This window comes from Liolophura sinensis, chromosome 6, assembly GCF_032854445.1.
Source record: "Liolophura sinensis isolate JHLJ2023 chromosome 6, CUHK_Ljap_v2, whole genome shotgun sequence".
Lineage (NCBI taxonomy): Eukaryota > Metazoa > Mollusca > Polyplacophora > Chitonida > Chitonidae > Liolophura > Liolophura sinensis.
The window spans coordinates 41,247,825-41,273,514 of NC_088300.1; the positions used below are offsets into that span (position 1 = coordinate 41,247,825).

Here is a 25,690-nt window from a genome sequence, read left to right on the forward strand (position 1 = left end):
TTATCAAGTAAGAGCAAGCCACATTTTACCTCCAAGACTATCTTCCTCAAACACGTCTCGTTGATATCCCGGTTTTTCTAGATGCAAGTCTCTCGTAGGACGCTTTTGGTGAAAGAAATATCCATGAGTGCATCAATCTATGTTTTTCTGTTATCACATAATGACTCAAAAGTAGCTCTGCCAGTCACTTAGGGACAATTTGGGATGCATTCTCTTAAAAGTATCACTGAATGTATGTCTTTATGCTTGGGGTATTATGACGTACTTAACAATTTTTCCGTCATATGACAAGGAGTCTTTTTAGGTGTGTGTCTTCTTGTGGAAGGGTGTGTCCATGTCGCCGAAAGTGCTCTCGTCATTGATGTAACAATGAATAAATAAACATTTCATAACAACAGGGAAATTCATTCAAAAGAAAAGATGGACAAATACTAAAATTGAAGTTGAGTGGTTACGTTTTATTGAGGCAGTTTGACTTTTCTGACAATAAGCTGTGCGATCACATCACTGGAGTATACCATAGGCATATAAAGACAAGGCTACGAACTGAAGACGTCACCACGAATGAACCACCATATACTGGCCTTCAGAGACAGACAGAACAAAGACTGGTGACTTTCTTTACCAGATACTATGCATTTCATTGACAAATGCCAAGCGGATTTCTGGAAGAATGTAGCCATGATATCCTAGAGGGAGACAACTCTGCTTTCCTCATCCTAGTCAATGTTCTGTCCACCTACACCAAAGGCATTGTCTTGTTTAAAAACACTGGAGACGTTCACAAGTACAAATACACGGTTGAGTGACTACTGACTACACTACAATCAGCGGGCAAATTCAGAAATATCAGCATCAGAATAGGCGGTTTATACAAAGAGAAACTTTTCTCCGGAGTTGCTCAAGGCTGTTTGCCTTTCACTAGTGTCAAGGCGGCACCTGGTTATTAATCATTCGATTGATACGATCCTCAAAATAACCTAAAAGTGTGCATCAAAATGTACACAAGGCCAAAAATCCAACTGGCTCAAGCAAGGATAGTAAACCTCTGTATACACCTGGCTGTGCTTTCAATGCCAATTCAGCCCTTTTCCCCCATTTGAACTCCCATGTCTAACCTAGTTGGGGACAAGAGCCGAAATTAATAATAAACTAAAATATTAAACGCTTCCAAAATATTTCATTACAAAATAGCAGAAAAAAATGCAAAATATCTCCTGCCTTTCTTCTTATACTGCTAAATGCCATCTGCTACAACAAATTGAAAAAATAAAATTTTGTATACCAGCTTGGGCTGATGAAATGGGTACAGAACTGTAAACTACATGTACTGATACGCTAAGGTTAAATAAGTTCTGAATGTATTCTACTGTACAAATGACACATGGGTCAGCTATCACACCTAGATTAGCTCCCTTGATTGGCGAGCAGGTCTCACTGCCGCTGCCCTGGTTGGTTAGTTAGTTTTAAATTGCCCAGTCAGCAGTGTTCGGATGTGATCACATGGCTGATGGCAGGGGGTTTCCTGACAACACAACACAAGGGGCTACACAACAACTTTAAAAAATACCTCTATACACAATCTGTAATAAAAAAAAATATGGTAAGAAAACAAAAAAAGATTTAAACAAAATAACATTTCCTCATACATCGTTGGTTACTAAATAATGGCTATGTGCACTGCCATTTTTGTAGAGGTTACTTCAAAAACCGCACAAAGGAGCCATTCAGATCTTGGCGCCCCACCGAAATGTTGTACCAGCCATAGACTGTTTCACAAGGACATCACCAACCCCCAATACAGTCCAAGAACAAACATCAACACATACAAACTAACAACTGTATACCACATGCGTAAAAACTCGCACATCTTTTTAACTGCATGTCATTTGGAAACAAATTGGTTAAAAATTCTCACTGAAGCCCAAAGCTGCATCCTGGTTCACATAAAAATGGAAAAAGAACAAACAAACAAAAAAAAACCCCACAACAATCACATGTATTCACCATTCCATCTTCCATAAGTTGTCCTTTGACGCAAAGGGTCTGTCATAATGAAATATCTGTGTTATGTTCAGGTACAGTTTATAAGCAGAAGTCGAAAGAGTGAAGTAACCCGGTACAATGTAGTACATCTAACACTTTAGGCTTTCATGTTTATATACATTCATTTCAGAAGGCAAATTCATTAAAACTACGCTAGTACTAATTTGCATCATATCATATTAAATGTTCTCCTAATACATCTATATAATGGTGATCATTTTCTTTTTCGATTAATTGTGACTACAGTAAAAGCTATATATATCAAAGTCAGTTTATTTTAAAATATTGAGCATCATTTTGGGAGTCAACAAATGCTAAACAAAATGAAAAGAGAAACAAAACCTGACTCCCAAGCACATTTCTCTACTTTCTCAATCATGATCACCTTTGCTATATTTATGAAGCAAAACAACACAGGAAACCACTAAACAATACTTGTAATGAACAATGTGGATGCTTTGGCTAAAACATGAACACTGCAATTTCCACAGCATACAAACACCTCTTACATTTATATTCTTCTCTCGATATGCTAAAACAGGGTCATCAAGGTGCTAGTAAAATAATCACGGATGCACAATCTAGTTGCCTGTTGAATGAATTCAAAATGGAAGAGTGACTTTAGAACTTGGCACACTCATGCCAAGTGACACAACAAAGCATGTTGTAATTCATCTCAATGATGTTTGGCAAGTTATGAAATATCCCTAATGGTCCATTTAATGTATGAGAGAACCCCAAGATTAATAAAAAGCTTTGTCAGTCAAATGGTGTTCAGAATTCATTTTGCTGAGCTTAAAACGAATTCAACCACAACAATAGATAAGTAATTGTAGGTGATCTTAGAACACCTGTAGAAGTAAAGAACCTATTCTACACGTGTCTAAAGCAAGCAATATGGAGGAAAGAACTAGTAAAAAAAAAAACAGAAGAGAATTGCAGACAAATTTACAGTCATTAAAAAAACAAACCCTGGCAGTACAGAGTTTTCCTACATGTAAAACCTGAATCAGCCCCCCACCCCATCCATCCCATCCCCCCAACATCTAGCACACCACACAGCCTTCACCAAACATATCAATCAGTCAATGCTGGAGAGGAGAAATAGGACCGTTGTCAGTCCAGACAGAATGCACACATAGTATAGCAATGGCAGATAATAGCCAGCATAGAGTCATCCTTGCTCAGAGGGAACCGTCAAAAGGAGAGTACAATGTACAAGCATCAAGCTGTAGAGGTCACAGGCTAGCCGGCAGACAACGCTCATATTGTCCAAGTTCACTCCTTTTCCTTCTTCTTCTTTGAGAATGAGGGCATTCGGAATTTCTTCTTCTTTTTCTTTTCCTTTGTGGGCGAAGAGGGCATGTCCTTGGTCGGGGAGCCCTATGAAAATAAAGACACATTTAGAGATATGATAGCTTGATTAGCATGTATCAATCTTTTTAGTGCCAATGTCGCATTAAACCTCAATCATTCATCCATTCAAGGATTAAATATGACATCAGCAAACAATAAAGAGAATGTCTGATGCTTACATTTTTGACTAACTTGCCCATTTTTAAGAAAGTCCTTACAGTTTCCACTCACATCGTAGGTTGCTCAAATCTAGAAGAAATATTATCTGTAACCTTGTATTAGGTCTGAAGGGAAATAATACCCAGAAATTGAGTTGGTAAAAACTAGACAATCCTAATGACTTGGTATTAAATAGAGTTGTGACAATACAAAAAATGCCCTTTTGGATGGTTAGGACACTGACCTCTCTGCTCTCATCCAGGGTATCGCCACCGCTAGCACTGTCAGTCGACTTGGTCGGGGAACCAGGCTTGCCTTCTACTTCACCTCCTGCAATCACAGACAGAAGATCATGTACATTTACACACATCTTACATCTACATGTGTACACAATTCACATGTACATGTGCACTTACACCCATATTACATGTACGTGTAGTTACACTCATATTGCATATAAAGCTACACCCATACTGCATGTACAGCTACACCCATATTACATGTACAGTTGCACCCATATTACATACACATGTACAGTTACACCCATATTACATATACATGTAGAGCTACACCCATACTGCACGTACAGCTACGCCCATACTGCACATACAGTTACACCAATATTGCATGTACAGCTACACCCATATTGCATGTACAGCTACACCCATACTGCATGTACAGCTATGCCCATTTTACATGTACATGTACAGCTACACCCATTTTACAGGTAACATTTACAGCTACACCCATATTACACGTAGACGTACTTTACCTGTATGTTTAAACATAGCGCACAACTTTCAAACACATTTTACGGACATCTTGCATATACCTTTTAAAACACACATTTAATCATCACTGAAAGTCGAAACCATATCTTTGAAAATCAAGAGTACAGTTACTCTGAAATAAAATGGTTTGTTAGAATCTGTGACATAGCAATTACCAGGCGTAAAATGTCAGATATATAAACCAAACCGTCTGTTGAGGAAAACGCTGGTGAAGGCGTATATATATTTACAACACTGATACATGAATGGTATTCTCAGAAAATCAAAAGTGGAGTTTATAGAAGAACATTCTGGTGTAGGTACATGTATATGTGAATGACATCATCTAGGAGTCTGTGAATGTAATCATACAGTGTCCTCGCCACAGAAATACAGATTTATCTCATAATAAACAGAGATTAAATAACACTGACACTTGAACAAGGATACACATGGATAATTTATACATGGCTTACTTTGTTACTCAACTGTACATTATTTATGTCACAGGACAAGCAAGTACCAAGAACATACATGTATCAGGATACACATAATGCAGGTAAGTTTGGTAGCTTTATCAGGCAAATACATGTGTGTCATGCACTTCACCTTGAAGATAATTGCTGTACATGTTCAGCCAACCTAAAAGATTTTCAATTGTATATGAGGACTGCACGACTGTCAGAAATTCAAGTTAGTTCCCCTAACCCTTAATATCCATATTTGTTGTCAGAGCCAAGCAGATATAAAACAACAGGCATGGCAGTGTGGCATTCTTGTCAAATCTATTTATTGGTAAAATAAACAAACATAACAATGCTACTTGTTACTTGGACACGATACTGCTGTAATATTGCTACTGCATGTCATTCATAATTTTTGTCACTTTCTTCCATAATGCGATTGCTCAATCCACCATTCTCTGCAGCATGTACACTCTATCCCGTGATTGTTGTGTTCAGTATGCTAGAAAAAGTATTCTTTTTCGCATAAATCTGATTACTGCCATGAATCCCAAGCAGATTCTTGGAAAGTCAGGAAAAAATGTTCAAAATGACCAAATATTCTTGAATTTTCAATTCCTTACTATTGTACCTCCTATAGACAACCGGACAGCAGAGTGTCACATTACTGAAGTTGTTAAGAATCATCAAAGTTTGTTAAATTTTAAATTTGTAAAAGCCTTTAATTGAAGTAACAGCTTTGTGGTAGTAAATCTGAACTTGTGGACAAATTTTAAAAAATCCCAATAGGTTCTGGTAAAAAGTATCACAAGCAAAGACCTGCACTTTTACACATATCTATTAAAACATATAACATCTACACAATAGTATGTAACATGCAACCAGCACTGTAGGTATCTCTGATATACTCATGTAGCCATGCATTTCTAGATGCTGCTTTACAGAAACCCTATTATGCCTGCTTTAAGGTTATGCTGTGTTGTGCACATCTAAAGGCCTATCCTATAATATAATGGTAAACTCCATGGTTGTACTGATTATGTTGCCTGTAAACAGCACATCCATACACAGCGTGCTCGTGAACAGGAGATCTAAGATCTTACCAGATCTCCTCCGCCGTTCAGATTGCGACCGATCAACACCACGCTGTTGTAACTCGTCAATAACTGAAGACAAAACCATGCAAATTAGCTCATAAGCCAACAAAAAAAAAAAAAAAAATGCATGCAAAAAATGCCAGCAAAACAAGTCACTTGACAGCTCTTCATAGGATTTTTTTATTCTTTTATTATATAGGCCACAAAGCCAACAAAATTATTATGCATTTATCATGCTAATGAGCGCTATGTACTTAAAACTGCATTCAACTTCCAGTCTTACTTATCCTTAGCTTCAAATAATTTTAGAAATTGTTAACTGAAAATGAAAATGATTAACAGCCAAGCAGAAATAAGATAGCAAAAGAAAAAAGAGGGGTGGAACTACACCTACATGAACTACTTCAGGGGGACAGAGGCAGCCAACTAAGATACACTCTTCTTATATTTCAGTTCTGTGCAAATAGTGGTACAGCTGTGCAGAAAATATGCTTGACAATGAAGGTTGATTTTATGTGCTCCTACACGAACTGGTCTACCCATAAACTTTGTCCACATAAATTTAAATTTATTAATTTGATTTAAGTTATACCCCAAGAACATTTCACTAATACGATGGTGGTGGGCAGTGAGAGGACAGCACACAGAGCCCAGGGAAAGCTCACATGTATCCACAGGTTACATAACTTTAAAAACTAAAATAAAAAAAATTGAAAAATACATTTTTTTTTTCTTTTTCAGATTTGTTGACTAGCATCACTTTGTAAGTGGTGTGTTGAAGTGTTAGATGAGCATTATTCAGCAGAACAGTTTCACTCAAATATATACGACCATTGCTGCTTGCCTTCTAACACATCAACAAGCTTACATTACTTTCAATTATGCAGTACACTGTGACATGGTACTTCAGCAAAATATTTTTGTTTGTATGACTTTATGTTTGTCTAAGGTGCTGAAGTTCCTTAGAAAAACTATGCTAACGGTTAAGAAGTAGGATAGCTTATACAGAAGAAACATAGGAGGTAAGTAGTGAAGCTGCTTATGTTGTTGGACAGAGTTGGTGCTTAAAAGAGGCATGTGCTTAAATGTCCACTAGCCTTTAATGTAAGAAAAAAAGCCTTTCGTACAGAAAACTTGAGCACTTTTTTGGAATCTGACAGGTGTCTTAAGCCAGCAAATAAAAATTAAGCCAGCAAATAAACAAAACGTTGTGTTAAGGACTACATGAACATGCTACCAAGGGATGCATATTTTAAAGTCATGCAAAAGCTGAAGCCAAGGAGAGAGCAAGCGTGACTGAGAAGCTCTGATTAAGACCATGCAACTTACGATCTCTTGAGCGTTCTGGGTGGCGGGCTGATTCAGAGCGCTGGACAGGGGCTTGTCGTGCAGGCTCTGGAGGCATGCCAAAACAAAACTCAAATAAAACTGGCACAGCAAAAAACGCAACAAAACTAAACATCGCAAAATATAATCATTTTCAAAAGCAATTTTAAACACAGCAAACTTGTACATGCTTCACCTGAAGTTTGTTAATATCCCTGTTAACACAATATATGTTTTACTACGAGGTACATACATAAACTACTGTCTCTCAAGATGTCTTGTTAACATTTTATGCATTGGGATCTCATATTTTAACAATAAATGTTGCGTACTTTTAACAGAATTTCAGCGCAGAGTTAATGCAGCGCAGTGGTAAATGCATGTCTTTAAAATCCTAATTTACATATCATTATAAAATAATGATTTTAATACATGTTGCATGATTAAATTTTACAAACACAGCAAATACCAGTTAGGAATGGTGTGAATCTAAAATCTGTGCCTAAAGCCCTATTCCAAGGTACATATGTTGGTAAATAGATTAGCTTCAAAATACAACCAATGTTCTTATGCTATATTATGTATATGTGTCAGTCAATGAATGGAGTAAAAACATGAATGATAGAATAATGGTGGTGATGAAACCCAGAGAACTTCCAAGTAGCAATAACTAATAAGCAATGATATGAAATAAAAATGAAAAATATTTATGTGATATAAAAATGGAATAATTGAGAAATGATCCAAATTGCTTCATGAAAATGGAACACATGACAATTAATTTGCACATGCAGTATGTTGGCTAACAAACTGGACATGATTTCTGAGAAAGCAGATGATGTAGCAGCAATACACAAACATGTACATGTATTCATAAAGACATCAAAAAAGATGTCTGACCTTGCCACATTTTTTATACAAATACTTGGCTTTTGTCCGAAGACAGGAGGACAACGCTGGTTGCAAGATACATTCAATCTGTATTTAATACGATCATGCTGTACTGGAACTACAAACACGTAAGGTTGTATCTTATTAAGACTCAACTGTAACAGAATATAGCTATGGTAAGGGTAGTATATCTTATATTAACCAAATTTATGTATGTTGTCGGGATAGAAATGATCTTACTGATGTATTGGTTTGGAACATATTAAAGAAAAAAACTGCATTAAAGAACAGCTCTGTTACAGGACATCAGTTTCACTGGGGTCGGTGGGTGGGGATTTCAATACCTATTCATCCAATTTACTGTACTAGAATTTGTAGTTACAAGAAGGCATTCAAGCTTATGAGTGTAGGAAACCTTAGTGCCCACAGCAAGCCCGTGCCCTTCTCAAGGGAACACTTAACTCACACAAATGTACTGAACAATCAAGGGCTGAAATTACGCCCGTTTCATTCTTAGTCAGGGCCTTGTTACAGTCAAACGAGAGCCAGTGGGAAAACCTTTGAAGCTGGTCACATTAATGTTTGTCATAATTAGACATAAATGTACTTTAGAGAGTGAAGTACAAAATTAGTGCTTCTTGGACACCATGTCTTTAGCACTTGTAACATGGGGGAGATTGAAGAAATGAAATCTCTACAACCTTTGAACAAAATGGTCACACAAAGGGCTGTTTGGACACCCCACATTTCTGACTTTCTGGAAATACTTTTAAGACCATAAACAAGGAATACCAGTAACAGGTTCATAGCAAACAAAATCTGAGGTGCTAATGGGTGAAGAGCAAAGAGACCTGTAGGACCAATTTCTTCCTGAAGTTTTCCATGTGAAAACTAGCTCATGGTTGAAACAATCCCTCAACCTCTGCCAATCACAGATTACACCATGAATGATACACAAATAATGATATGACAAAAGAATACACATTGTAATACGTCTAACAAATATCCACATGTATATCAACTGTACATGTAACATTCTGCCACGCCCAACAAATCCAGACAGTTTCATTGTACAGGTACTAGTACCTTTGTTTACTGATCAAGATGACAGATTCAATTGTTACCACTTCCATACATCAATCAAGATTTAAACAAAACAGGTCTTTGATCGAAGTACAATTTCAGCTGGATAAGTTTTTCTAGGAGTGACAATTTGTTAGTAATGGTATATGACAAGCCAACATCCATGTTACAGCTAAGTCTACAGGGAAATGATGTTAAGACACAGATGATGGGGACACACATGTTAGTGACTGGGTGATCATAAGGTGCAGGGTTAAGACCACAAATATATGGATGTTACTATATAACAGCCAGTGTACCAACCCACTGATCGCGGTGCAGGTTTAGGAACAGGTACAGGGTAAGGTTCATCAATATTTGTTTCTTTCGAGCGTCTCCGCCCTCGCTGTGCTGTTGATAAAAATTCATCACTTGCAGGCATTCAAAATCGTGGAGAAAGATACGAGTCATTCAGACTGTCACATGACACAGGAAACTTATCACCATAAGTTTGTAGCTTGCATTCATTACAGTTTTGCAGTTGACGACACAGAAATGGTGCTCAGTTCAAGGGAAGGATAGAACAGTACTGTAAAGCAGTGGATTATACACAGAAGGTTTTTAAAGGGTACACAAACAACTACTTTGTTAGGTCAGAACATACACAACTTCATGTACAACAAACACTGCAAATGTCTGAATACAAAGGGTACTTTAATTACTGACTGTTAAATGGTAAAACAAGTAGTTTTCAAAGGGGAAAGTACAAGTTATAGACACCATTTAAAATACGTAACATGATCCAGAAGTTTTGAGCACAACAATCGAATTTATAAGCGAAACCATGTAAAACATGTGTGCATTTATATCTTCCACTGATGTTAAGAACAGACTAGAATAGACGAAGCAATAAACTACGCAGAGGTCAACTGATGACTCATGGGATTAAAAAGCCCAAATCAAAATTATCAGGTCTCCAGTGTTACATTTTTTTTAATATGAAATTCTGAATCTCTGGCAACATAAAAGCTGATTTGCCCCATCATATGCTGAAATGGGTTGATCTTTCAAAAACATTACAGTAATAACTCTCACACTGTCAAGAAAATATGTCAACTGTGTACAATACATCAGCAGAATGTCAGTCATATACACTACATGTATGTGAACTGAACATACACAATGTTAGACACCTGTGCTTCAGATATGGATAGTCCAGCCTTTGAGGAATATATACCATATGTGAGCCTTTGTGGAAAGGAAAACTGTACCTGGAGAGCTAATCATACAGCTTGAATATCCATATATACAAACTGGACATACCCCTGCTCTTATATTCCCCACCCCCCGGAAAAGTTTTATACTAACCCTCCTGTCTGCCTTCCTCTGGCTCGCGACGACGGGGACTCTCAGGCATTGCCCCATTGGGCACCTCGGTATCAACACTGGATTCCACAAACACTGGGCTAGCTAAACACAACATGCACAAGATACACATACAGAGAAAATCACAATCACATGCAACAGAAGATCTTTGTTAACATGAACAACTATCACTATAAACTACAGCCACAACACTGAATAAAGGCTTATGACGAGGCTCATCTATCACTTCACAACATCTTTAAATGCATGACAATCTCCACATTCCAACCTTCACCATTTCAACTCAATCAAAACAATTTAACTGTCATTACAGAGTTGAGAGACAGAGGAAATTGGGGCTGTAATGCTTCATATTCTCTATAATTTGTGTTGCAGACTAATTTACCTTGTTGGAGCTTTCTGAAAAGCAGGAGCATAAATGCCAGAAGACTGATTCTTCTTAAGACAGATCACACATTTGTCCACTCAAGCAGATCTACTCTGTATCACAAGTGAGTGATGTACTTAACCCATGCTCTGGGCAGAGGTCAGTCACTGAACGAGCAGTAACGTCTCAAGTTCATGCAAATCAATCATAGCCACTTCATTTACCTGTTCTAACATTAGGCTACAGCGTATCCACACTGTCACCTTCTAACAAGACCTCAAGTTCGATTTGCCGTAAATGCATGGGGCAGCCATATCGTCCAGTGCACTGAGCCATCGCGAGTTCTGTGAATTTCCAATGATTATACACAGCGGAAAAGACCCACAAAAACAGTAAGACTGTCTATGAGTACATGTGACAAAAGACTTACTTTCTCCATCAGACTTTCTTGCATCTCCCCCGCCATCTCGTGACTGTTGAATTTGTTGGATTCTCTCGTCTGATGAAATCAGTTTACCATCTGGGCCAGGAGATAAGTCTGGAAGAAAAGCCCATTTTTAAAAAGGCATGAGTTTTTAAACATGTTGAATTTTCAACTTTCGGGAAATGACAATGATTTCTTGGAGACACCAAATCTGCAGTAGTCCTATTTCGGCACTAACCCAGAAATTTGCCTGAAAAAAATGCATCTTTAGAAGCAAGTAGAGATCATAAAATATTACTGTTGATGGTGAACTTGCATTCCAGCAGAGCATCGTTATACCTTCCAGACAAACCTTAAAACATTGTTCTCAGATGAACAGAGCTCTGACAATCCAGTTAAAAGACTTTAGTCTTTATTTTAAACCTGTGTTCTTCGTTTAGCTTCTTTAACAGTTAGGGCACCTTTATATACTCAACAATTTCACCCACAGACGTATTGTTTCCCAATAATAAGTGACCTCAAAGGCTCACCATTATCCCCAGTTCCTTTGCCCTCTACCTGACGCTTGTAAGTTTCTAGCTCGTCCTCTGTCACATTCTCGAAGGGGTTGGCAGTGTACTGTGACTTGTAGACGACAGCGTTGTGCTGATGGTCCCTCTGGATGATACCCTTGGAGGCAGCTCCGAACACAATCACCTGGTCAGCTGTGCCACTCAAGTTACCATCCTGAAACAGACACAGAGCTCCACTTTTACCCTTCAGGATGCACGCTATCTCTGGCAAAAATATGCACAATTTATATTCTGCTTCAGACTCCTGTAGTCCTACGTGGGTTATTATCATGTTCATGATGTTACACAACCATTAAAAAGAACAAACAGACCACCCCTGACATAAACATCTCAAATAAAAAACCATACCGATCAACAGATTTCATCACATGTACATCAAAGCATTTATCATAATAAGACTTAACTCTACTCTTACTTTCATTTTCTGTGCCTCGTCCCATGTGACACCCTCCAGGATTTTAGACTGTGGTCCAGCGGACACTTTCTCCTCATAATAATCCTTCTTGATCTAGCAAAGAAAGAGCATGAAAATTAATACACAACCAAACACACACATATTCACACTTCCTCCAGAATTACTGAGTACCAATGTTCACTATGTATCAGTTATGAAGAAAGACCTATCTTATCCTTTTATTAATTCACTTCACTGCTTTTGCAGACAATTGTGGTTTATGGACAGAACAAAACCTGCCCTCAGAGCCTGGAGATACTACCAGCTGGAGAAAATTCAGAGCTCAGTGCAAGTGCTTACAGTACAATGACTGTACTTGTTGCAATCTAGATCTTGTTTAACCCACGCCATACATACAAACCTGTTTCTGTTTTTGTCTGAATTCTTTAGGGTTATCTCCCTGTGGGGCAAATTGGTTTGGGTTTTCTATCTTCACTGCTCTACCAGCGTTAGTCGGTGAACCTTCAGGTACCCACTGGACAAAACAAATGGCACGGATTATACCATGTTCACAAATCAATCACACAAATCACTAAAATGTAACAGTTTTACTTTGCATAAACATACAACAGAGTATGAACTTTTTTGTCTTTCGTTTCTTTTTTCGCGTGGGTATGTGTGAAATAATATTACTGTCAAAATGAAGTTTACTCTGCTAATCAGAATTTCAAACAGAGACACTACTTGAAATGCTGCCGCCAATAACAAATTTCGTTTTAAGACACGCTCTTACCCGTGTGATTTTCTTAGGGTTTGTTGTGCCAGTTTCGTCTATCTCCTGCTTTGCGTATGTGTTAGGTGAATTCAACCAGCCAGCCTTATATTGCTGTTTCTGCCTCTCCAGAGCTGCCTTCAGAGGGGACCTAACAGAGAAAAATACCAGACTTGTTTCACAGAAAAAACAAAGCCACATACATGTACTGAGAGACAAGTTCCACATCCATATATTGTCCGACTATTTGCCAGAAATCTGCTGATAAATTATTTATCAATATTCTCCTAGTAAAAGTCACTTTCCTGTTAAAACTTACATACCTGTATTTAGAAGATTCATAGTCTCCATCAAAGACGTATGTGAAGGAACTGGAAGATGGGGGGATCTCTACATCACTATTGGACCTTTCTTTTTTCTCTCGCTTTATGATTGGTTGATGGTAGACATGGCCAGTTCTGTAACCCTATAAATAAAGTAACATGGTTGTTAGTATTTCAGCAATAGGATTCAAATAATGGAATTCCATGAAGGCGGTGTACTTTATTTATTTTTTTTTTCTTCTACTATTCCCATCATACTTCACAAGTTTTAACAAATATCTAGTTGTATATAACTGGAAATATTATTTACCTACCAACTAAATCTACATCAGTTACTGTAATTGTTCTAATTTTTAGGACATCTGCTCTACCCTTTCTAACCAATATATACATGTAACGATAACAGTACACAGTTACTCTTTTATCACTTGGTTAGTCCATGTAATAAAAAGCATGTGCCTTCACTTTTCTGAAATACAGAAAACATGTAATTTTTGCTTTCGGCACTACTACTGTCTGTCTAGAACAATTACAGCACCCAGGAACTATGATGGTCTGGCATTCATTTGGAAGTTTGTCACACTTACAGCATTGTCTAGTAGTCTCATGAGGGCCTCAAATTCCAGCTCCCCGACCCTCCACTTGCGTCCTCCACTGCCCATATCCACACCTCCCCCTCCCTGACTGCCCACCAGGAACGCCTGTCGTCTCGGCTCATCGCTCACCTGTACTAGATTATCAATCCCTGCAGGTATTGCACGTATCTGAAACACACAAACAGGCCATGCACACAGGAGTGACACAATGGAGCGTCTCACCAATGTGGTAGCTGTGAGTTCAAGCCCAGCTCATGCTGGCTTCCTCTCCAGCTGCACATGGGAAGGTCTAGTAGCAACCTGCAATTAATCGAGGGGATTTCCACAGCCTCTGCCTAGGTTTCTTCCACCATAATGCTGGCCGCCGTCGTATAAGTGAAATATTCTGGAGTACAGCATAAAACATCAATCAAATAAATAAATACACAAACATACACTTGCCTGATGAACATTTTACATCACGACATGTACACGTGTATTCAAATAAGGAAATAAGTTAACCAAAATTCATTATCACAAAGTTTCTAACTGATTACTCCAGCTGAAATGCTTTAATGTTTATACATCAAATGCAACACCACATCTTATTTGTGGAAACCTATATCCAGACAACTTAAAATACGATACGAATTCTGAAGTGTTCTGAAGTGCTGGCACAGAAAGGTAAACTAAGCAGACAATGCAAACATACAGTGAAGCCGGTCAACCTACCTGTGTTTCACAAGCTGCCATTACATTAAAGGCATAATGGAATGCCTCGTCGATGGTAGAGCCACACACTACAATTCCATGGTTCCTCAGGAACAAGACCTGGGGAGAGAAATCAGTGGTTAAATGTGATTACGTAACAGGGTGATATATAAGCGCTATCTACCTTCCGGTTGGTTGGAACTTCCCTAATGGTAGAACCATGGACCCTGAGATTGTTCGTTTAAATTAAAAATTTCATGTAAACTACCATTTCAACAGTTCCAAGGTTACCAGCTGTGCTGATATCTAGGATTTACTTCCAGGGTTTTTATATTTGCCATTAAGGTTTTTTCGAGTGTAGTTCATTTTACTTAAACTGCTCACTTTAATGTCCAACTTAGCCATACCTTATTCACTGGTCCTAAATTTCTGGTTAAAATTTCCTTTTCATCATTGTCCACTAAAATTCCATTGTAGTCATGGTAACTAATTCCACCACAGATAAGAGCCTCTTGTGAGATTGGTAACAATCCACATTTCATGACAGACACCTGAAAGAAAATACAGCGCAATGCATTCATCAGTTCAATTTGAAAAGCAAGACATGTATAAAGAGGACACCCCTACAACACATCATTAATACAAGAACACTGTAACAAAAAGTTGATTCACCTGTAGCTAATTCATGGTGTTCAGTACATACATCAAATTTAACATATACCGTCTTTGTATTTCATCTGAGAATAAACTTTCAATATCAATAAACAGGAGATTTCATCCTTCCATAATTAACCTCTTTGCTGTACACAAAACATCAGTGGATATGAAAAACAGCTGTCAAGGATTTTAAGTTTGAAAATTTGATAACACACAAAAGTACGGCATGGAATTTATGAATGACTTACAGCAACAGCAGCTGGGGTGTGGAGATGGATGATACATTTGATATCAGGCCTAGCCTGGTGGATGGCAGAGTGCAGTGTAAAGCCCGCCTTGTTCACCCCCAGGGCTGTTGTGCCCAGGTCAAGGATTTCACCTTGCATGTCCACCTTCACCAGGCTACCCGCAGTTACCTCCCCATAGAGAACACCAAACGGGTTGATGAGGAAGTGTTCCTGCTCCTGGTTAATTCTAGCCTGAAGGAGCAAGGAGATTTTCATTCATAAAGACACTTCATATATGTGGCATGCTGGCTAATACACACACATTACGTTAATGTACACTTCAAATGCTAATAATTAATGAAGAGTAACAAAACAAAAAAAAACCAATCGAATTTCTAATATTGAGAAATATGGATTTGTCTAACCTTATAGAAATTTCAAATCAGCTTACTGTGATGTGATTATAGATGCCATGGGTCCAGCCAAAAATGTCGACCAATCGGTAGAGGGCAGCCAATTTACACCGGATAAGCTTCTCCACCTTGCTGTAGTTAAGAGAGTCAACACCACGAATATCGTTGATGGGTATGACTGGTGTAGCTGAAATTAACCAAAAAAAAAAACTTATACAGCTTTCTGCTTCACGACAATTCACTGCTCGTAAGAAGTTATAATAATAATGTTGAAGTTATAATAATTATGTTGCATGTATGATGTTATTCATTAATTTTATCAACATAAAACATGTAATAAAATGATGTATTGGAACACACAGTGGAAAATATTCAAAATGTGAACATCTCTTTTCAGGTATGCATATACATATACAAAAACACAGCCTTGTACGCAACAAAATGTCTCAAGATTATAGAAGTTGTAGTCTAATGTTTAATCCAAAGATGTGCTCTTGCCGAAATAGAGAGCTATATGGTTTGGATACTGAAATAAAAGTACTGATAAAAGTGAGATTATTTTCATGTTGCATTGGTGGGTGCAAGGTCCAGTAAAAGTCAGAAGAATTTGGGCCTGATGCCTGACACCTACATCCCCTGGAGATGACACCTTTGTTGACACTCATGTGAGGCAGGAGCAAGTCTGTGATCTGTTGAAGGGCTAATAGGCTGGCTGGGTTCTGGCCAGATTTCAGGTGATCTTCCACTACGTGTTCGAGCTCCTCTCGAAAAGCTTGGCTATTGAGGACAAGTGACACACGCTTGCGCTGTTCCATCTGCTGGACATCTTCCTTGACATCTGCGGGACGGCGCATACTTCGCTGGTATTCTGGGTCATCTGGATCTGAAATGGAAGAAATGTTACATACAAATCTCACTCACAACCCCAACCAGAAACCAACTGAATGTGTTTCACACACATGTACCACCAGTCTTCAAGAATAAAAAGAAAGTAAGCAAGCTGGTACATAAAATGCTTAATACATAGCTGACTAGTCAAGCAAATGGTACTTTAAAACATTATTACTCGAATTTCTGTACTCACAGTACCTTTACCTTGCACCTGGTAATAAACGAGTCAAATACAAACACTCCCAGTATTTCACTAAAGTCCATGAATTCATATGTACCCTATTTCTTCTGAATTTTGGGACACCTCATCTGCTCATTTTAGCCAATTATATATGTAGGAAATTCTAGTAGGAAAATTGAGTTTCTTTTTTCTCACACGGTTTACACCATCTAATGAACAACGTACTCATATCTTTACTTTTCCAAAAGGCTGGTTAAGAAATATTCTACAGCACTACTAATATCTGTCCCAAATTTCAGAAGAATTAGGGTAAGTGATTATCTTTAGTGCAAGTCTGGGAACAAGCTGCAGTTGCAACCTTTTAATAATGTAAGCAGTAGTTAAAACATTTGCCAATCATATTATGCACCAAAGTAAATATTTCCAAGCTTGTGGCGAAATGAAGTGAAATACTGATATGAACATGTCGATATGAAATCACAAAAATTGATGCTGCAGTTGCTCACCTAAATTACAACAACTATGATTATCATTTTTTTTCTTTACTTTAAAAAGCTTAAAACACGACTGAACAAATTTAGCCACGCCAAACTGAACGCACATGTTCTTTTAATAAGTTATAGAAACTTTGAAGATTACATGTACCATAACTATTTATAAGCTTATTTATTCTTTTTACAGGTTTCCTTAAAGTTTTGAACCAACTTATTTATCAATGACATTTAGATAAATGATGTATCAAAGAGTGAACATAATGAACATAATCATGATCTGTAAGCAAAAATAAACTCACAGCCATGAAATTTTGAATATTTTGCCTCCAAGTACATGATGGCAATGAACTGTAAGAGAAGGCTTTATTTCTAGAAGTCAAAACCTGACAGGCAATGTACATCTATAATATATACAAATGGTGCCTATACACTCACTCAGTGAATGTAATGTGAAGTGAGAGGATTCATTTGCAAGTTGTCTTTCTATCTCTCGCATGATGGATGTATACTGCATTACCACAGTGATGATCTTCTGTATACTGGTACTAGTCACATTGACAGAACATGTACACATGCATAGCAGGTCTGAATTCACAACACAGGAAGTCATTTAGCAGCACTCAGCCATAAGGTCAGAGGTTATGCTCTCCACTGTGGCCTGGGTCAATCACTTTGGCACAGCACCCTGAGAATTACCAGGCTTCTCACCATTACACTGTACACTGTGAACTGTACATCAATCCGTGTACATGTGTGGATAGTTGGGCCCTCTATGAGATTCACAGCTGACAAACTTGAAAGTAAAAGTATTATTTGTGTTTGTAAGCATGCTTTAACCTCTGAAGGTTACATACAACTTTCAGCGTTAGCTTTCGGGAGGGGGGGGGGGGAAACAATCATAGACAAACATGCTGCATATCTTCTGTGTAACAGTTTAAATTAAAATTTCTGTTTTTTTTTTCCCCTTCTTTCAGCTGTTAAAGAGATGGACATATCAACCCTGTTCATGGGTATTGTTCCATGAGTATATAATAAGAGCCCTACAATTCAAGTAAATATTGTTGTAATACATAAAACATGTACATTAACTTCAGTAAACCTTATTCTGTCCTGAAAGCCGATTTAAACCAATAAGAAGCATAAATATATACTGTACATATATGTACATGTAGACCAACCAGTAGCTCACAGGACAAAGGCAGAACAGATACACTTCGTAATTAAATGCACAACATGTGATGTTCTACATAAAATTTCACCCAAGAGAAACATTTACACCAGATTTGAAAGTTGCTTAATATGTAGGCATACCGTGCTTACATTTTTTTTTTGTTTTTTTTTTTATCCCACATGTAAAAATCGTGCATGTAAAAGAGAGCCATTTTACTCACCCAATGGGCAAGAGTTAATACATGTACTGTACATAAAGCTGTGCTATAAATATGGAAAATGGCCAGACTGAGAGTATATTGACAGCAGAGTCTATTGACTGGGTCTGCTGACCAGTACTGATCAGAAAGGTTAACTTCCTGACCATTTATCCCCAGGGCATAGCAGATAAGTTGCAGAGACCATATGGCCAGCCTATAGCTACATGAATGCATACCCACTGTTTTCACAGAAACTGGGAAAGAAGATCAGACGGTTGGATAAATGGTAAAGATGTGTACATGTAGATGTGATGTCTACAGGAAAACCATGGCATGTACATGTGAGGTCTACAGGAAAACCATGGCATGTACATGTAGATGTGATGTCTGCAGGAAAACCATGGCGTGTACATGTAGATGTGATGCCTACAGGAAAACCATGGCATGTACATGTAGATGTGATGTCTGCAGGAAAACCATGGAATGTACGTGTAGATGTGATGTCTGCAGGAAAACCGTGGCATGTACATGTAGAGATGATGTCTACAGGAAAACCATGGCGTGTACATGTAGATGTGATGCCTACAGGAAAACCATGGCATGTACATGTAGATGTGATGTCTGCAGGAAAACCATGGAATGTACGTGTAGATGTGATGTCTGCAGGAAAACCATGGCGTGTACATGTAGAGATGATGTCTACAGGAAAACCATGGCGTGTACATGTAGATGTGATGCCTACAGGAAAACCATGGCATGTACATGTAGATGTGATGTCTGCAGGAAAACCATGGAATGTACGTGTAGATGTGATGTCTGCAGGAAAACCGTGGCATGTACATGTAGAGATGATGTCTACAGGAAAACCATGGCATGTACATGTAGATGTGATGTCTGCAGGAAAACCATGGAATGTACGTGTAGATGTGATGTCTGCAGGAAAACCATGGCATGTACATGTGATGTCTGCAGGAAAACCATGGCGTGTACATGTATGTGTGATGTCTGCAGGAAAACCATGGCATGTACATGTAGAGATGATGTCTACATGAAAACCATGGCATAATAGGCCATACGCTAAGGGGAAATGCCCCTCACCGTACGACCTATTAACCCTCAAAGCCGACCAGGAATGCCACCGAGCCCTATCCCTTAATCTCATAAGCAGTACTGACCATATATGTCTTTTGTTCTATTGTAGACACTTGTTTCCCTACTTGTTATATTTAAACCCATTTATGTTTTGATGTCATTCACTTGATAACGATGTTAGTACCTACATCGAAACGTGTTAATAAACCAATAAGTTGTATATCCATAAGAATGCCTTGTCCAGTGTACTTCCATCCAGATGACTTCTGTGAATCAGTGGGCCAATAGTGGTGAATTTCCTTGCTCACAGACCGACGTCCTGGATTAATGCCCAGCATTTGAAAACCTTGCATATATATATTTGAACTTTTCGCCTCCAAAAGTTCACTGCTTATCACATAAATGTAGATAACGGAAAGTTCTAGTTTATTTTCATTTTGGCATCACATACAAGCCTAATAGTACAGAGATGGGTCTTTCATAATGTACTGTCTTGAATGGGCAAAACATACACTGTTTTTGTCATGAATGGGTACAATCTATACTGGTTTTTGTCATGAATGGGCACAATCTATACAGGTTTTTGTCACGAATGGGCACCATATATACTGGTTTTTGTCATGAATGGGCACAATCTATACTGGTTTTTGTCATGAATGGGCACAACATACACTGTTTTTGCCAGATATTAGACAATGACTATATACATACCTATGGAGTCGATGTACTTGCCGGAAGGGCTGGCTGGCCCGTTCATCTGGGGGGCTGAGTCTGTCATAGCGCCAGGCAACGGCTAAGCCAGCTACGGGATATCAGTGTGCCCTGCAACAGAATATTCTGAGTGTGAGTGGGTGATAGTAATTTTTCTTATCAATGTCCTTTACTTATTAAAGCATAACAGACAAATCAAAGTCGACAGCTAAAAATTAATGTACAGGTAACAAATCAGAACCCTGAAACACACAATCTTATCTTTCTTCATGTACAACAATGAAAAAAAAAACAAACACACACAGCTGTACACAAAGATTTTACAGTTCTACACAAGCATGTAAGGTGTTGAATTATATGAATTATACATGTACTTGTATGTGTATCAAATAACCGCATCTTCACTACTGCAAACAACTGAACAAGGATGGCTTTGTGAAGGAGTCTGTCCAACCTGGAAGCATGTTTGTGGTCGGAGAAAACAGACACCTCAAGTTGTATGAACAATGTGATACATTATGAGAAAGGTATGAATTATTTCAAGATATCAGATATCAGGAAAGCCAAATAATTTTGTTACACAGGTACCGAAATTTAATCATTATTAGACAAATGCACATCACTTACATGCTCACAATGACATGAAATGTGTGAAACAATAAAAAAAAATCTGCTCATAAATACTGCAAATGTATATTAAGATTTTGACCAATCACCACATGTACAAGCAGGAAACTATTGCCTGGAATTCAGCTGTATTACTTGTTGAAGTACATGTACAAGTTCCACACATAAATTCTGCCCACAACAGACATTTATTCTTGTATACAATAACTGATTTTTTTTATATATATATACATATTTGCAGTCTGACATACATGTATACATTGTGTTGGAGTTAACTAATGTATGTAAAAAAAAAAAAAAAACTTTCACAAATTGTATGTGCATGTACCAGTAAAACACATGGCCACCAAAACCTGTAGTGTTTTACAACAGCATGTGAAACAGTGGAACATGTATAAACCAAGCATTAGCTGTCAGCATACATGAGCATGTATTACTACACATACAAGGGTACATGTATAAGCACTACTATGCACACACATGTACAGCGCATAACTTGGCAGCACCACAATTCCACTACTGCAGCTCCCTACTGGATTGGCCGTCTGTTAACAATGGCGACTGGTAATCCAGCAGTGTTTCCACACCCAGTTCCACTTGTACGGCCTAGGATGGTGTTCATGATGATGTGTCAGAGTGGGATGGACATACCACATGGAGGCCGTGGTGCATGGTGATCTATTGATCAGTGTCTGTCTGTATATTACACATCAATAACCCCTACAGCTCATCCCTCTACAACAAAGGCTGTTACTTATTACTGCCTGCAGCTGCAAATGAAGCTGTTACACCCGGGTGATTGTACATATGTGCAGAGAAGGAGGTAGAGTTCTGAATTACCTCATGTTACCCAGAAGATACATGTACATCTACTGCACTTAATATATACATGTACATATATATGATGAGCATATGTTTGTGTTCCTGCTGGGTTTCAGCTTGCGTTATCCCACATGCTGCAATTTATATTAACTAAATATTTAGATACCAACATCATGCAATGTCCAATAAGAGATACATGCCAGGCTGTACATAAATATGAAGCATATTCATTTACAAGTAACGCCAAAAATTAAATGTGGTACATGCATTATATCCCGCTTTCTGAGCCCTACTCGCAAACTTGCAGCTACTGTTTTCGCACGTGGCTCTTGCGCACAGGTGGTACAAAGAAAAAACTCACAGTCACAGCGTCAATTTCTTGTCATTTTAAAAGCATCTGTCACTTCATACTTCTACTTCCCTCAACAATTAGATTTCAAAACAACATCGTTGTCCACCTTGCTGAGATGTTCTAATGACTGGAAACTTAATTAATGTTGTGATATATTTTTACATGACGTCAGGTTCTCAATAGACGTCAGCGTGATTAATGAACCTATTTAGGCCAATCAGGAAGACAGCATCACACGGTGAGTAGCTCAAAGCAGACTGAGACATTCTGAGGAAATCTGGACTAAAGGTCTGTGTCAATGGTTGCAAAAGGTGCATAAATGTCTTATCTTGCGGACAGACCATGTACTAAGTGGATTTGGACATTAATTATTGTGTGTGCTGCGAAATTTGTTGATGGGGTAGCTGAATACAGATACAATGTCATAACCGGGTGCACACACAGTCCGCGCTAAGGATGGCAGCAGTCTCCACGTATACCATAAGCCATTCTTTGACCGGATTTTCGGAAATTGTACATCTCAAAAGAGCCTCCGTCACCTGTATAAACAGAGTGACATTTCAAATGATCGGCGAAGAAAAAAAAAAAAAGAAATGAATTTAAATAAAAAAAAATTTGGCACCTGTAAAAAAACGAAAAAAAATTCTGGTTGTGGGTCTTTCTCCGAAGGGTTGGTCGCGTAACAGCAAAGATATAATATTTTAATTTTCACCTAATGATACCTTCATTTCAAATGGGGCATGCTGCACTTCAAAGCTCTTTGTACATAAATATTTCCACTGTTGTCCCCTTTCTCTTGTATTTAGGTATTTTATGGGTCCTACTATCACTTTTGTTAAAATCATTACACACAGAAAAAAGTATACCAAACTAATGTGGATCATATTCATGACTTTTATACTGTTATGAGAATTAAAAATCAAACTAAATTATCTCTTTGTTCCCAAGAGAGCACATGGGTTTACCAGTATATCTGCCTTGTGTTGTACACATGTACCTGCTCAAGATCACTTCACTCTGATACCTTCTGATTCCTCCATTGATTGATCCATAAACGTAAATGGCATACGTCATTCAACACCAATCAAATGAACATATAAAATTATATATAGGCTTAAACACTGGTGCTGCGTGCATGTATAGTTTATAATGCTAATAACAGTAATTTGGTTTAACCTTTCTTGTTTTTGTAGCAAACAAGAAACAATTTCAAAGCTTATGTACAACAGCTTGACAGGTCATTCACTATTTTCTACTGGACTCCTATTCCATTATACCTGAAATAACATAGCTATAGTCAGACGAAAACATATTTCTGGTTCAGCTAAGTTTACACAAGGCCTACAATAAGTCTGGGTTAAGATGACTGACTGCGGGAGGGCAATAATGCATAAGGGCAGGGCTGCAAGTACACTGCTTTGTAGCCACAGACTACATGTGTGTACTGCACAGTTGTTTCCATCCATAAACTTGTCTCACTGTCCCATTCCTCCATTGTACAAGTGCAATATTCTTGAAAAGGTGTAAAACGACAATCAAATAAACACATTTACATCATTGGATGTGAATGTACCAAAAATGTTGGGTGCAACAAACAACAAAGACATGTACTTGTATCATATGAGCACTGAACACTGCCAGTGCTGATGTGTACCATCAAATGTGGTCTGAGACAATGACAGTAGCATTTAACCTACATTTACTGTTCACTTGGCCATTAGGTTCATCAAAATAGCCAAGACACTTCATCAGCTTTCACGTACAATGTACTTGTTAGACATCTCGCTTCCTCATCATTGATCCATTTGAAATATTTATAAAGATCTACACTATTATGTCCATGGTCACTATTGGGGTGAATTGATACGGGTATGACATTATCCAAATCACAGCAAAATTCTGTGTTATTATAAAGTATCACCCCATCCTCCCACACCAGCAAGCATTTCAGTTTCTTTCCTTTCTAAGAAAATGTCCTCAAAATCACCATAACATACGTACAGCAATACACTGTATTAAATATATGTACAACTGTCATGTGCAGAACTTCATGAAGATACATACAGGTATGGCAGAGGATAGCTATTTTGGACCATGCAAAACAAGAGTGTGGGTGTGATTATTAAGGTATTTACAGTATAGTACTGTGCAGACTAGAATGCTGATGTATGGCTAGCCCCTGACCCTCAGAGGTCAGACATATATGCAAGCCCACTGATATGGACAACATGGAACAGACAGCTGGCAGGTGGACTGTTCCACTTCCAGAAAATGGGACATACAAATAGCCACATCATTTCTTAACTAAACCTACTCACTATACACTTGAATAACGTGAAATAAATTCTGAAATTATTTTTTCAGAAATTGAAATTATAAGATTTACATGCTTACAACTTACATTGGAATGTGTAAAATGACCTTTTGATTGGCCATTTCCATCACAAAATACTAGCTTCATCACTAGAAAATTCCACAAAGATGTTCTACAGGATAAAAGAATTTAGCAATTTAAAATTATTGCCTTTATTCCCACAGGTGTTCCAAAAGTACTTTGATGCAATTACTATCATAATTAGATGAAAGGTGTTCTCGTTATGATGTAAGAAGTGGAACATAAGGAAGCACTAAGAACTGCAAAATCTTAGTGTGCAGACTTTTCAGCGCACAGTTCCACTCCTTCTGGAGTACCAATCCTAGTACATCTTGAGCAAATGTACACGGTATGTACGTGGACACTTAAGCCCTTTGGGGCTGCCAGAACTACAACACAATTATGATAATCTATTTCTTCATTGCAAAAAATGTGCTGTACTAAGAATTCTCCATGTTCTGTTTCAGCAGGTACAGCACCATGTGAAGTTCATACATAAAACTAACAACAAAATTCTTTACCCTAGTACAGGACATCCTCCCAAATGTCAAAATCTTGGAAACCCTTGATGTTTAATGATCTAGTATAAATGCAAATAAAAAACCACATGTATTCCAAACAATGCAGATACAAATACAACTGTACACATGTTGCCAATTTTGTCATAACTACATACAGTGTATGTTGTAAGCAGGGTATCTATGGTAGGCACTTGTAAACAGAGACTGTGTGGAGGCTTAGCTATGTCCTAGATATCACCATACATACTGGTAAGCAGCTTATG

General features: G+C 38.0%; 1 protein-coding gene across 9 annotated transcripts in view; it reads right to left on the reverse strand.

Moving 5' to 3' along the window:
• Positions 1-437: 437 nt before the first annotated feature.
• Positions 438-25,690, reverse strand: part of LOC135469214 (protein hu-li tai shao-like) — a 35,329-nt gene continuing 10,076 nt past the window's right edge. For 2 of the 9 annotated variants that reach the window (XM_064747786.1, XM_064747787.1), the window contains exons 2-20: positions 20,732-20,842; positions 16,624-16,875; positions 16,031-16,179; positions 15,601-15,831; positions 15,103-15,246; positions 14,717-14,815; positions 13,997-14,173; positions 13,410-13,552; positions 13,108-13,237; positions 12,736-12,849; positions 12,336-12,428; positions 11,879-12,074; positions 11,355-11,462; positions 10,540-10,641; positions 9,496-9,582; positions 7,222-7,287; positions 5,899-5,961; positions 3,806-3,891; positions 438-3,429 (exon numbers count right to left, since the gene is read on the reverse strand). In XM_064747786.1, coding sequence (XP_064603856.1) covers positions 3,325-3,429; positions 3,806-3,891; positions 5,899-5,961; positions 7,222-7,287; positions 9,496-9,582; positions 10,540-10,641; positions 11,355-11,462; positions 11,879-12,074; positions 12,336-12,428; positions 12,736-12,849; positions 13,108-13,237; positions 13,410-13,552; positions 13,997-14,173; positions 14,717-14,815; positions 15,103-15,246; positions 15,601-15,831; positions 16,031-16,179; positions 16,624-16,875; positions 20,732-20,798 — 2,412 coding nt within the window. In that variant the 5' untranslated portion in view covers positions 20,799-20,842 and the 3' untranslated portion in view covers positions 438-3,324. The remainder of the gene's footprint in view (positions 3,430-3,805; positions 3,892-5,898; positions 5,962-7,221; positions 7,288-9,495; positions 9,583-10,539; positions 10,642-11,354; positions 11,463-11,878; positions 12,075-12,335; positions 12,429-12,735; positions 12,850-13,107; positions 13,238-13,409; positions 13,553-13,996; positions 14,174-14,716; positions 14,816-15,102; positions 15,247-15,600; positions 15,832-16,030; positions 16,180-16,623; positions 16,876-20,731; positions 20,843-25,690) is intronic. The other 7 variants (XM_064747789.1, XM_064747788.1, XM_064747791.1 and 4 more) reach the window with 7 other exon arrangements.